The following is a 13,255-nucleotide window of genomic DNA, read 5'->3' as shown; positions in this document are numbered from 1 at the left end:
ACTTTTCTTTGTGTTTGTTTTGAGATGAAGTCGTCCATATACATATTTTTGCATGTGTACTCGCTTGTTTTTCAGAGGGTACAGTTTTACACACACAGAAACCAACCGATGCCTTGACTTTACAGACAGCAGAAGAATCCTGGAGCGTAACATCTGTAACAAGTTTATAATGTATTTTTATATTCTATTTTGTACCTGAAAATAACATTAAATGACCTTTTCAGATAAGAACATTATGCCTTATTATGGAGAGTAAATTGATGATTTTACCATCATTCATGTGTCAAAGTAATCATGTCCTGGTAAACTGGAGTCTTCTGTATTAACTTGAGCCGATGAGATCAGCATTGCTTGCCCTCTGTGCCTTTTGTATACTATAAGTGTGACAATTAACAGTGTAGTACAACATTAATCTACTCTTCAGTGCCAAGTGTAGGTTACTAACAGTTACCACTTCTGTGATTATTAACCACTTTAATGGTTTCTGTCTCAGCTTTGGATTCCTTTAAAATTATGTGTGTCTAAAAGAAGTGAAGATATGTGTTGAAAATGATAACTTTTAAAGTTTTCTGAGCAGGAATAACTCTTTGTACACTATTAAACTCATAGTTGTTGAACTAACAAAACTTTGTTGCTTTTTCTCTGTAGCACTTAATTATGCAAATCAGCTTCCTTTCTGCATACTAATCACCAAACACTCCTTAGAAACCGACGAGGGGCGGAAAATACCCAGCAAACACTTTGGACAAAATGCAGGGAAAAGGCCACCACATTGTTTTCTCCCACTTCTCCTTTTTCTGTGTTGTTCTCAGTCTACATACATGGATGTGTGTAATAGGAGAGAAGAAAACACACCCTGCTCACCATGGTTTCTCACAGGCATGCACATGTATAACAGAAAAAAAAGAAGAAGAGAAGGGGGTGCAGGTTTTTGGAGGACTATACAGCGGGGAATTAAAGGGAAATTGATTGTGCAAGCTCGCCCTCAAACATCTGCAGAGTAAATATTGCACTCAGTCCCTGAAGCATCTGAAAACTAACCAATACATGTGTCACGGTGGCTTCATTTGTTCTAATTAGACTTCAGTTCCCTCAAAGGGTGTGCTTATTAAAAATGATAAAACAAAAAGAGCCATAAAGGGAGAAAATTGTGTTTGCTTCTGGGAGTTAAAAGCAAACTTCCACACACACACACACACACCACACACACAAAGAGAATCACATGTTTCTTCTGTTGTGAATGCAGCAGTGGGTGGCTCATCCGTCCTCTCCCTGCCCTTCCTGCTTTCATTGTGGAGTTGAGGGCTTGATATTGAACTTCAGGCTTGGAGTTGAGCCTGCTCTGCGGCCACAACCCCCAGACCCCCTGATCACACAGAAAGAGAGACACAGAGACAGAGAGGACATAGTGTGACCGCTGCAGACAATCCTCTGGACAGGAGGAAGCAGAGTGCAGATAGCAAAATAAAAGAGAGGGGATACGCATGGGTGGGGGTGCATGTATGTTTGGATGGGTGTGTGCTCCTCGCTCTGTTTTTCCTGTTTTCAGTCAAGTTTGAGGATTTTTTTCCCCCCTCTCCTCCTTGTTCTTCCAGTCTGCTGTGAAACACTCTTAAAGCATCTGGTAATGTATTCTGCAGTCAGCTCTCAGCATTGCCAACACTGTGGGGCCCAGAGCTCCCGGCGCTTACAATCAAAGTGTGTGTGTGCAAGAATGGGTGTGTGTGGGAGAAGGAGACAGGTTGATTTACATTGCTATGTATGCACGGCATTCTCCACATAATGAACAAGCTCCAGATTTCGTCTGCTTGGTAAATATTTGATGACTGGATGATTTTAGCGGAATAACAACGGAGTCCTATAAGCTGCAGGAGGGGAAAGTTGTATTTCAAACCCTTCTCTCTTTCTGTCTCTCCTTCTCTCTCTTGTCCTCTTCCCATGTAAATAAGGCCAACTCCCCCCTAACTTCACACACACCCCTCTGAGGCAGTTTAAAGACCCAACACTGTCTCCTTGTCTCCCTGACAACCAGCATACACTGGGGTCCTGTCGTGGCCTCTCTGTCTTTTGTGTTTGGGAGCTCAGAGGGACAGAAAGAAAGAAAGAAAGAGAAGGAGAGAGGAAAAGAGGAAATGAAGGAGAAGAGCACCCGAAAAAAGATAACAAAGATGACATCACAGGGATTTTTTTTTATCCCACAAGTGAGAATTTGGTTGGTAGCCCATGATGGTAATGATGATGATGATGATGATGATTAGCCAGAGGCACAAAATGGGTGGCAGCTCAGTCTGAGAAAGAGAGGGAGAGAAGAGAGAGAGAGAGAGGGAGAGAGGCCCAGGGCTGAATGGGGCATTGTGGGAAAGACAGTGGGCACACTGGGCAGTAACACAGAGAACACTAACTCACAGATCATGCCAGAGAGTCTGAAAACACCCACACTGGGCGACAATGGCAAACTTCATCGCTCCACTTGGCCCCTTCTGAATACACACATACAATGGCAGAATCCAAATAAGATGCTCTGTTATTTGGGAAATTCAACACACTAAATTCCTTCACTGCCTCTGTCCCTTTGACCGGCAGCAGATGGCTGGGTCCTGAGCTGAGAAATTGTGCGCGTACGTGTGCATGTGTGTGGTCTTGCCTCTGAGTTGCATCATGGGTAAGTAAGAAATGTGGGAGAAAGTGCTTTTAAGGGTGTGACAGGTGTCATTAGTAAATTATTTAACTCAGTCCTCCCAAATTACAAAAAATATCACTCAGATTCAATTTGTCTTCAGTGGCTTTAAACATATTAAACTAAATCAGTGAAATAAATCCAGCCTAATTAGAAAGACAGCCAAAGAGTAGCAGAAGCAACAGGTCTGACCTTTCCCCAGCTGGTCAGTGTGAGCTTGCAGCTCTCTGCTGTCACCTTGTGGAGTGTGGGAGAGATTCCACAGTTCCTTTTTCTTGCAGAATCATCAATACCTACAACTTAACTATTCAGCAACTTTTAAAAACATTAGTTTAGTAGTAATACATAAAAGCCTAACATCGGGAGATGAGAACCAAGACAACATAGACTGAGACCTAAGTTAAGAACGAGTAAATAAAAAGCGGAAATAGAAACGGCAAAAAAAGATAAGAAATCAATTCAGTAAATTAAATAAACTTTAAGTTATGATGATAAAGGCAAAAGTTTAAATAGCAATAATAGAGTTAGATTTTGTAAAATAATTCAGGAAATTATCCGTAATGATAGTAATGATAATAAATGTAGATAAGACAATAAGATAAAACAGAAACATAAAAAGACTTAAGAAAAAAAAGAAGAAAATATTCTGTATACAGCAAGAGGTGAGCAGACAGAAATATCAGCCTACTGTATGAAGGATCATAAACTGCAAATACAGAAAGGTATTTCCACTCATATGTTGAAATACTGACGGATATCTGAAAATAAAGACTACAGTTTCTCATCTTCTCAGAAAAAAAGACTTTGTACTTAAAAATAGTGTAAAAAATAACTGAAAGATTTTACAGCACTCCATAATTATGAAGGATTGGTGAAGAAATTCTGTGATGTTTTTTTTTCTTTTTTACGTTAACGTTTTGCATAACTTTGCCCTTCTTGTCTTTTTTTTCCACTCTCGCTGAGGGCTCTGATGACGTTACGACAGTACGACGTCAGCAGCGGGTTTACGGCAGAGCGTGCTGCTGGAGGTCAGGGACATGATGAACATTCAAGCTGTTCAAGCCCAGTCATCTCCGACGATATAAATTGGAGTTTAATTCTGAAAAACTCTCTCAAAACTCACCAGGAGGTCTTTTAGGACTTCGGTTTCTGGTCCAGCTTCTTGTCGTGGACCAGTTCGTCTCAAGGTTTGAGTGTTGGGACACAGCTAACAGTTGCTAACGTCAGGCTAGCTTCTTCCACCTGGCTCCAGTCTTCTCCAGGTGACCCCCTCGGATCTCACACAGCCATGGATAACAACTCACAAGGATCGGGGGGAATGAAAGGGGGTCTCGGGGGTCTCTTTGGAGGCGGTGGGTCTGAATACTCTAACACAGAGCTCGCCGGTGTTCCCTGTAAGTATGATGTAATTTTTAACGTAATGCTAACTCGCTAGCTACTCTCTTTAGACAGCTTTAGAGCCAACATCTTTACAGCTGTACTGTGAGCTGTTGTTATTGTTTTTAATACTGATAGATACATACTATTATGTGTTAAATCTGTCTTTTAAGTTCCTAAAACATTTTTATTCTGTTATTTAAGTGACCGGAATGAGCCCCCTCTCCCCATACCTCAATGTTGACCCTCGTTACCTGGTTCAGGTAAGCAACGAATAGCGCCACCCTTCAACTGTTACCATCGTTGAATTCATCAGTGAAATTAATTGATGATCAATGATGTATTTTTTAGGACACAGATGAGTTTATCCTACCCACTGGCGCTAATAAAACCAGAGGCCGGTTTGAACTGGCTTTCTTTACAATTGGAGGATCCTGTATGACAGGTAAGAGATTTTGTACACCTGTAATATACAAAACGTTGAACCAGTACAGTGCCTTACTTGTTTTGATACCATTGAAAAAAAGACACTAAGTGCTGAAACACCAATAAAACTTCTCCCTGACTCCATTTGTCCTCTGTTTTTCTACAGGAGCAGCATTTGGAGCTGTAAACGGTCTTAGAATGGGCTTGAAAGAGACCAGAGACATGGCCTGGTCCAAACCTCGTAACGTACAGTAAGTATGAAAACTGAGTTATATATAACACTCCTCTTTTGCCTGGGTGTTTCTCTGAGTTTGTGTTTCCTCTACCCAGGATTCTCAACATGGTGACCAGACAGGGGGCTTCATGGGCAAACACTCTGGGCTCTGTTGGTAAGACTATAACTCATGTTGTTATCATGTGTTTTTACTCTCAGTTGAATCTGTGTTTTTTAACAGGCATTTTCATTTTTCTGTGTCATCACAGCCTTGTTGTACAGTGCTTTTGGCGTGGTGATAGAAAAAGCCAGAGGAGCTGAAGATGACATCAACACAGTGGCTGCTGGGACACTAACAGGGATGCTCTTTAAATCAGGCAGTAAGTATATTTTCTGTCGATATATACGCCAGTGTCAATTGTTATTTGACCTTTATTTAACCTAACTTACACTAAAAAAGATTTTATTTAACGCATTTATAGATTGGTGTCTTAATCTCCTTACCTTTTATAAAAGTGAAACCATAATACTCGTCCCCCTGGTCCCCCCAGGTTCTTACATGAATCCAGGGCCAGGGTCTGCTTACTTGTGGGTAGCTGGTGGCCCCGCTTTATTGACATCCCACCTGACACTTTCTGCTGTCTTAAGCAAATATTTAATTAACTGGTGAAACAGTTTGAACCGCTCTGCTCATTGCACTCTCAAGGAGAAAAGATGCTTGTGTCAGTTTGAAGTAGATGTTCATAGTTATTGTTAACTGTAAATGTTTTGGCCTCACTGTTTTGGGAGTGGTCAGGCAGTCATCTTTTTAAACAGTTTATTGTTGAAATCAATCCATAAAATGTTTGTCTCGGTTTTCGTCCTCATCGTACTTATTTGTTTCTGCAGGCGGTCTAAAGGGTATAGCCAGGGGCGGTCTGGCTGGTTTAGCTCTGTCTGGTGCCTACGCCCTCTACAACAACTGGGACCACCTCACAGGCTCCTCGTCTTCATCATCGTCCAGGCTGTACTAATCCCCACCACACCCATCTGCCTCCATGTACGGGCCAAACATCTCTCCCAGGACACAGCTTTTAACCACAGCGCTCAGGCGAGTCAGACTCTGGTCAAACGCAGTGTGCTGTGAGCAAACACTGAGTTGGTCCACTTCACTTATTGCCACCTTCCTTTCCTGGAGCCTCCTTGGAAATGAAAGAAGCATTTTAAGAAGAAGATGTACAAATTTGAGCTTCCTACAGCAGCATTTGTCTTAATACTCTGAGGTTCACTCGTTGCTGATCAGATCACGAATGAAGGGCATCTGTGAGGATGTTACAAAGAGATGTTTCATGTATTTATAAATGTTAATGGAGGATTACCAAAAAGTCTTCTTTGATGCTTTTATGGAAATCAGTGAAGCTGTGACGTGGGTTAAATGAGCCAATACGTCATCTGGGGTTCGCCTGCAGATGATTTACTGTCTGATTTTGGACTTAAGGACTCTTTTGTTGAAGGAGAGCTTGCTGATTTTCATCGTAACACAGAATGAAGCCGGATGGTTTGTTCTGTTCTTGTATTTATGAAAGTTTAAAGCGTGGGTGCTGTTTTACTGTACGAGAAGAAATTGATGTATGGCTGTTTATGTATTCCATCAAAATCCCGCTGTATGAAAAAGTATAATAAAAAAATTGCAAACGTTGCCAAGGACTTTGCTTTTTCCAGTTTTATTGTACAAATGAAGACTGGCTGTGAAGGTGATAGGATGTGTAACCCTTGTAGTCAGTTTTCTTCTGTTTGAAACCACTGAAGTTCATAGTTTAGACTCAAACATAGTGTTTCAGAAAACATTTACTCCACGTCGAGAACATTTTTTTACATCTGTAAGTGGTTGTAACTGGTGAACATGTCTTCATACTGTGAGGGAAAGTATGTTATGTGTGGACGAGACGTGAAACAGAGCAGAGCTTATGCTTGCTGTCAGTCAGGTGGTCCCCTTAGTGCAGGAAGAAGTCCCTGATGCGTGTCGCCTCGATCCAGGGAATGTAGGCAGCAGTGCGGGTGAAGACGCTGGGTTTATTCTCCACGGTGCAGCCAATGGGGCCGAAGCTTACCACTCCGTGCACCTCCCAGCGGTCCCGCCCCAGCTGGCACAGAAGAGGACCACCAGAGTCACCCTAAGAGAAGAGAAGAGGAGGTGAGTAGGAACTCATGCTTTGCGTTGATCTTACTGTTGTCTTTGTTCTCTTCATTCATTTGCATCTAAAAAAAAATCTCACCCTGTTGATTTTTAACAGTCAGAGGAGCTTTAATTGAGAACACAAGTCTAGGTTGTATTATTTCTGAGTCTCAGTCATACCTGGCATGCAGCAGGAGGGTCCTCAGTGTCTCTGAACCCGGCACAGATCATAGAGTCCCGCACACGATCGCCCCAGAATTTCTTCTGCCGGCAGGTCTTGAAGTCGATGATAGGCAGACGAGCCTGATTCAAGGCTTCAGCCAGAGACACATTTTCCTTCCCACCTGAAATGAAAATAAATAATATTCACAAAACTCAGACACTGTACAACTGTTAAAATCAACTCCAAACAAGAAGCAAGTCATGTAGCCATGTCATAATCACAGCTGTGTTCAGTCTTGTTAACCAGTCTACACGTTGACTTCTTCTACCCACCTCGAGTGTCACCCCAGCCCGTCACCCAGCAGTAGTGTCCTGGTTTGAGGCTGGTCTGCTTGCGCGGCAGGCAGGCGTAGCGGATAAAGTTCGAGGGGATGATGTCTGTGCCAGCCTTCACCAGGGCGATGTCGTAGTCCAGCTCGCTGTGGGCTGGGTACCGGAAGTTTTCATGACGGTAGATCCTCTTCACAGGGAAGATCCTCTCTGCAGTCTCTGAGCGTTTCAGCTGATGCTTCCCCAGGACAATCCTCCAGCTCCCAGCATCCTCAGCTTTACCTCTGAGGGACCCGATAAACAGCTACAGTAAGGCCTCTGAAGCTGGCATTGTGTCTTTAAAACATTTTGCTGTGTTAGAGATACAGAATGTGTCTTACTTTTGGAAACAGTGAGCAGCAGTAAGAATCCAGTTCTTGTGGATCAAAGTTCCTCCACAGACATGAATGTAATGTTTACTCCCTCTGGGACGAACCTGTTAGAGACCAGAACATCCAGACCTCAGTGATGAGTCAAGAAACATCAGCTCATCTCTCACAGAAACTTTCTTTATTAAGTGAAGTTTCTGTTACTAAGGGTCTCTCTGAAAGAATGTTGGGGGATTTTGCTGCTGGTAAAATCTGACTGTTGTTAATTTTCCCAGAAGGGGGCTGCTTTAATGAAATGCAGAGTAACAGCTGATGAAAATGAATTTCTCTGTCTGAACATGGTTCGATAAAACAGGATGATTTAAGTATCCAACCTAAAATATGTGGCACTGGTTCAAATTGCATGGTAGTAGTTTAAAAATAGAGCTTGACTGTTTGTTGTCCACCAGAGGGCGCTTATAAATTGAGAATTCAGCCTTTTCATCTATATCTAACTATATTCTCTGTGTGGTAAAAAAATAAAAATAAAAAAAGTATTAGGATGTGAAGTTGGGATTCCTAAAAATAAATAGCTTACATTAGATCTAACTCACAGGTATAATGTCTGTTTGTGGTTCTTTGTGTCTTAAACCAGTCTCGTGTTTTCTACAATGTTCCTCCTTAGCCTCAAAATGAATCTGAAAATTTTTATGACCTATAATTAAGAATCTGCTAATCTTAGGTTAGCAGATTAGCTTGAGTCACATCTGGCCACATATCTTCATTTAAAATATATTTTTAGTGCATATCATGATTTATTTGGAGTTATCACAATATAGTGTCACAGATCTTTGTTGTAAAAAACAAAGAAATTTAGGGGTACATTGTCCAAGTTAACATCCCAAAACTTTAAAAATGGTTTAAAAAGGCAAAACATCATAATTAGACTTTCCAACTGACTTTAGAATGTAACAAAAAGAATTAACTGTGTCTTGACAAATGAAATAATTACCTGAAGTCTTCTGCTAAATATTTATGTCACTGCTTATTTTGTGAATGTAACCCAAGACCTTTTTATTCCTAGATCCTCAACCGTGTCAACCCTGAGATTAGGATTTACCTGCAGTGAGACCTGCCAGGGCCAGGAGTGAGGTCTCGCCTCATTCCCAGACACGATTCTCTCCGCCATGTTGGGCTTGAAGTGAGCCATACCGCAATCCTTCGGCCAGTCTACAGAAAACAAATCAAGCACAGGTAAAGCACAGGTACACAGAGGATAGAAAAAAAAAACATAAAGACTGATCATGTTTAAGGAGGTTTGCACTTCTGTTTGTCCTCACCCAGATGGAGGATCTTAGGTTTAGGCTGCAGTCCAGGGGTGAGTGTGTATGCAGCTGCAGGCAGACATGCCTTGCTCAACAGCAGCGGCAGTAGCACAGACAGAAGAAGCAGAGGAGGTCCAGGCACAGCCATCTTCATCCACAGAATCAGTGGCCGTCACACATCTCACACTATTTATACCAGGCGGTGAGCACACGCAGATGTACATGTAGAGGTACACATACAGTACACACACACACACACACAAACACACACCTCCAGGGACAATGTGCTGTGTCACAACAAAGGCCCAGCGCTGGATTGTTCTCCTGTAACGATGAGTTTCCACTGCCGCTGAGAAAAAGGGGATTTCAGGGAGTCTCATCAGCACTTTCACATACATATAGTATGCTCACAGTACGACAACATGCACGCAGGACAAAGAGAGCACCGCACTGTACCACAACAACAAACATCCCATCATATCACATGGCCTGGGGCAGTGACACAGTGACCTTAGAATGACCTTTAATATCTGATATCTGAAGTCCTCTTTGTCCTATCCTTAGTAAATGCAACACAGAGAAAGGTTTAACTTCCAAAAACAGCTCTTTTGAATAGTGGCTCCTACTCTCGCCACATGTATCTCAAAATGTTCTCTAGAAAAAAGTTTAACTTTGGGTGGAATTACTTAGCAGCTATTGAATGAGCTGTCTTGGCAAAATTTGATAGTTCTGAACCTTAAGACCTGAAAATATGAATAAATTAGTAAATAAAAGCACCAGAGACTCTTCTGCACCCTCACACATCTGTGAAAATATGACAACAATAACGGTAGTAGAAGCCACTGGTGTGTAGAGCTTTTTTCCTGCACTGAATGAAAGAGAATGTGCCCGCTCATCTGAACAGGAGAGCCTGAATGGTCCAAGCTCACCATTGAGGTTCACCAAGTTTACACACAGATTAACTTTGTGTATGTTTTCCACACAGCGAGGAGTGGGAGGTGGTGTTTTGGGTTAGTGTATTTTCATCTTTATGGGAGAATTTTGAGCCAAATTGACTCATTTCGAGTAGATTACGTTTGAAAGAAACATTAATCAGGCTCATTAATAAGCTGTAACTGAGGGTTTATCCCTTTTTTGTTAAAGTTATGATCATAGCCACCCAAATAGCATTGTTAGCTTGATGATCTTGTGGTATTACAACTAAAATAAAGATTTTTCCCCTTCCCTTTTTGCATGACATTCTCGTAAACATATGATTATTTCTATATTACCAGTGTCTTTATAATGATGCTTATTATTTTATCCAGAAGGCTGAGCTTAAGCTGTCAATGATAAATTTTGGGTTTTAACTTTAGCATGCTAACATCAAAGTCAGGTAGTTGCTCACTATTAGAGCCAGCCTCTAGTGGTCATTTAGGGAACTGCAGATTTTGACACTTTCGGGTCAGTCTTTTGTTCACTTTCAAGGCAAATATGTATGCAATTTATTTATATTGCACATTTAAAGAGCAGGTATAGTGTTCAGTTTTAATGACAGGTCTGATAATTCAACGTAGACTTGTATTCATTTATCAACATCAGCAACAACAACATCAACAGCTACATCATCTCCCTTTAAGAAAAGAAGACAACAACAACTGGAGGCTTCAAAGTTGTCTGAGTTTTAGTGTATTCAGGTAAAATCAGACACAGATGTAAGCATCTGAGCAGCCAGACACAAACAGGTCCAGGATTTTTAGATATGTTGATAAACTATCTGTGGATCCTAATGAGTGAAGTTATCTTAACATTTAATCTGATGTTTGTTTTAGCAAATGAAGAAACCAAAGTCTTGTCAAGAGTAGGATCCAACAAAGGGCGCCAGGCATATCATTTAAAGTTTTCATGTAGTGCTTCTGTGCAAACTGGGGATCTATGGATCATCAATACTCTAACTCAGATCAGTCATCTGCCTTCCTCGAACCCCCACACCACCCAGGCCTCAGAGACCTGATCACACTCTTCTTGCGACCCTGTCCGCCTCCTTGTGAGGGTGACTTAGCTTGGCTGGAGCTTTCCTCTCCACACACCTCCTCCTCTTCTTCAGCATCCAGCCCCTCTGCTCTGTTCACTCTACGAACACTTTCCGTTTCCTCCTTCATGCCTGTTCCTGTCTCCGCCACCTGGCTCTCCCTCTCTGGCTCGAGTGTGTCCTCGCTCTCAGGCTCCACCATACATGTCGATGAAATGATCAGCGAAGGTGGATTGAGCTCTGGGGTCATTGCTTTAACAACATTGGATATGAGAGGAGGCTTTGGCGCTCTTCTCTTCTTCTTTGATGGACGCTTAGCAGGTTGGGGGCTGTTCTTGAGGTCCAGGTGCTTCTGTATGGCTGTGCTCAGCAGCTGTGGGTCCACAGATGCTCCGTGGATATCCCACGTCATCCCTTCCTCGTCCCACTGCACCTGCTTCATGCTGCTTCTCCTACGAAGTTTGTCCCTCATCTCGCCCTGTATCTTCAGACAGGATCTCCTCCTCTCTGGGTTGTGCATGGTAGGAGAGTTGCTCTCCCACGTTGGGTCGTCTTCCTGTCTCTCCCCCTCGTCTTCACTGCTCACCGGGAACATGCTTGAGGATGGAGACACTAGGTTAGAGTTCGACCCCACCGAGGATTTCAGGTTCAGCCTTGATCCAGGCGGGGAACCTAAGAGAGAGTGAGAGCCCATGTTGGAGTTTGAAGTGTTCCTCCTGAGGCCCCAAAAAGAGCCTGCTGGAGAGATTGTCTGAACCGCTGCATCCACCATCCCCATGTGTGAAGTCATTGCTCCCCCGTGCTGGAAGAGGTCAGCCCTTGGAGCCAGGACGATGCCTTCTCTCACATTCAGGTTGCACTTGCAGCACTCACCACCCAACTGTGAGTCGCTCAAGGAATAAACGAGTGGCGACCTCTTGCTGTGGCCTGTTGGAAAGCCCAGGACTGGTGGGCATGGCAGCTCAAGGTGGCAAACTGATATTCTTGATTCTGGTCCTTCTTCTGGAGAGGGTGGCTTTGGGAAGTTAAACTGGGAGTCTCCAGGACTCTGTAGCTCTGCCGAAGGACAAGAATCATGCTCAAGCGGGTCAGATCTTTGCGTTGGGCTCCTTGCTTCTTCGCTCTCAGATACCTGTGAGCCTCCAGGACTTTGTACCTCAAAGGAGCGACAAGAGTCAGACTGCAGAAGGCTTGGTGCCTCTCCACTTTCTGATGGTCGTGAGCTTCCAGGACTGCATAAACAGATATCGTGATTGTGCCTTGAGATTTCCACTGGGCTTCCTCCACTCTCCAATAACTGCGTGCCTCCCGGACTCAGAAGCTTTGGAGAAGGATGAGAATCAAGCTGAAGAGGGCTCAACACTTGTGCTTGTGTTCTCACCTCTCCTCTCTCCAATAACTGTGAACCTCCAGGACTTCGCAGTGCTTCTATCACGTCATCAACAAGGCTGCTGGCATCTGATGGAGTGCGTCCTTCTGATATGCTGACAGATGAACGGATCGGCGAAGGGAACATAAAAGAAAGCATGTTATTCTCCAGGAAGCCCTCGTCCTTTGTGCTGGTGTGGAGGTGGTGAAGATTTGGAGAGTTGGACGGTAAAGGTGAGAAGGCAGAAGCCTGCAGGGGTGACTGTGGAAGGGAGGATGAAGGTGGAGTCTCAGGTAAGTCTTTCTGCTGGTGAGCATTCAGCGGCGAAGAAGAAGAAGCAGTCGGTGTCTGCAGGGGGGAAGTGAGAGGGGAGGGTGTGGTTGGTGAAGAGACTTGTTTCAACATGTGTGAGTCCAGCACAGTAGAGGTCTCTTGGGCTAAACTGGATGGGCGGGAGTTCCCTTCTTTCCACAAGATGGTGTCTGGAGTGCTGCTGCGGCTGCTGGCGCTGCACCCGCTCCATCGCTGCATGTTTGCAATCCAGCGCTCACTGAGCACAGGTGGGCTGTGCATGTCCACATTTTGCGCTGAATTACACAACTGGTGGCTGTTTGTGGAACTGATGTGCTGCCACATTTGAGGGTGAAGCTGCTGGAGCGTCACAGAATTCTGCTCAGAGTGTGTGTTGGTACTGGAGCTGCGTCTCAGGTCTGTTCTGGCCCAGGCTGGGTCCCGCTTGTGTGGCAACCCTGAAACCATGACTACGTCCATGGAGCTCTTTGAGAGAGAGAAAATAGGTGCCTGATCGTCCTCATCATCCAACGCAACAATCTCAGATCCGCCGGTTAAAGAGACTGATGGA

General features: G+C 43.6%; 2 protein-coding genes across 2 annotated transcripts; one reads left to right on the top strand and one right to left on the bottom strand.

Moving 5' to 3' along the window:
* The first annotated feature begins 3,659 nt into the window (after positions 1–3,659).
* Positions 3,660–6,366, top strand: timm23a (translocase of inner mitochondrial membrane 23 homolog a (yeast)). Its single transcript, XM_074662738.1, has 7 exons — positions 3,660–4,071; positions 4,259–4,317; positions 4,406–4,499; positions 4,647–4,731; positions 4,811–4,869; positions 4,964–5,074; positions 5,583–6,366. The coding sequence occupies exons 1-7, from the start codon at positions 3,966–3,968 to the stop codon at positions 5,705–5,707; spliced, it is 639 nt and encodes a 212-aa protein (XP_074518839.1). The 5' UTR covers positions 3,660–3,965; the 3' UTR covers positions 5,708–6,366.
* Positions 6,367–6,667: 301 nt separating this feature from the next.
* On the bottom strand, positions 6,668–9,167 carry LOC141785587 (elastase-1). Its single transcript, XM_074663969.1, has 6 exons — positions 9,029–9,167; positions 8,809–8,918; positions 7,722–7,816; positions 7,345–7,625; positions 7,030–7,193; positions 6,668–6,847 (listed from the first exon to the last, which is right to left on the bottom strand). The coding sequence occupies exons 1-6, from the start codon at positions 9,165–9,167 to the stop codon at positions 6,668–6,670; spliced, it is 969 nt and encodes a 322-aa protein (XP_074520070.1).
* Positions 9,168–13,255: the final 4,088 nt, after the last annotated feature.

The sequence above is a fragment of the Halichoeres trimaculatus genome, unplaced genomic scaffold (assembly GCF_033239565.1).
Source record: "Halichoeres trimaculatus isolate MK-OKI-2021-1 unplaced genomic scaffold, fHalTri1.1 fHalTri1_scaffold_23, whole genome shotgun sequence".
Taxonomy (NCBI): domain Eukaryota; kingdom Metazoa; phylum Chordata; class Actinopteri; order Labriformes; family Labridae; genus Halichoeres; species Halichoeres trimaculatus.
The sequence above is the reverse complement of the archived record's forward strand: the minus strand, read 5'-3'. Positions and strand labels throughout refer to the sequence as shown.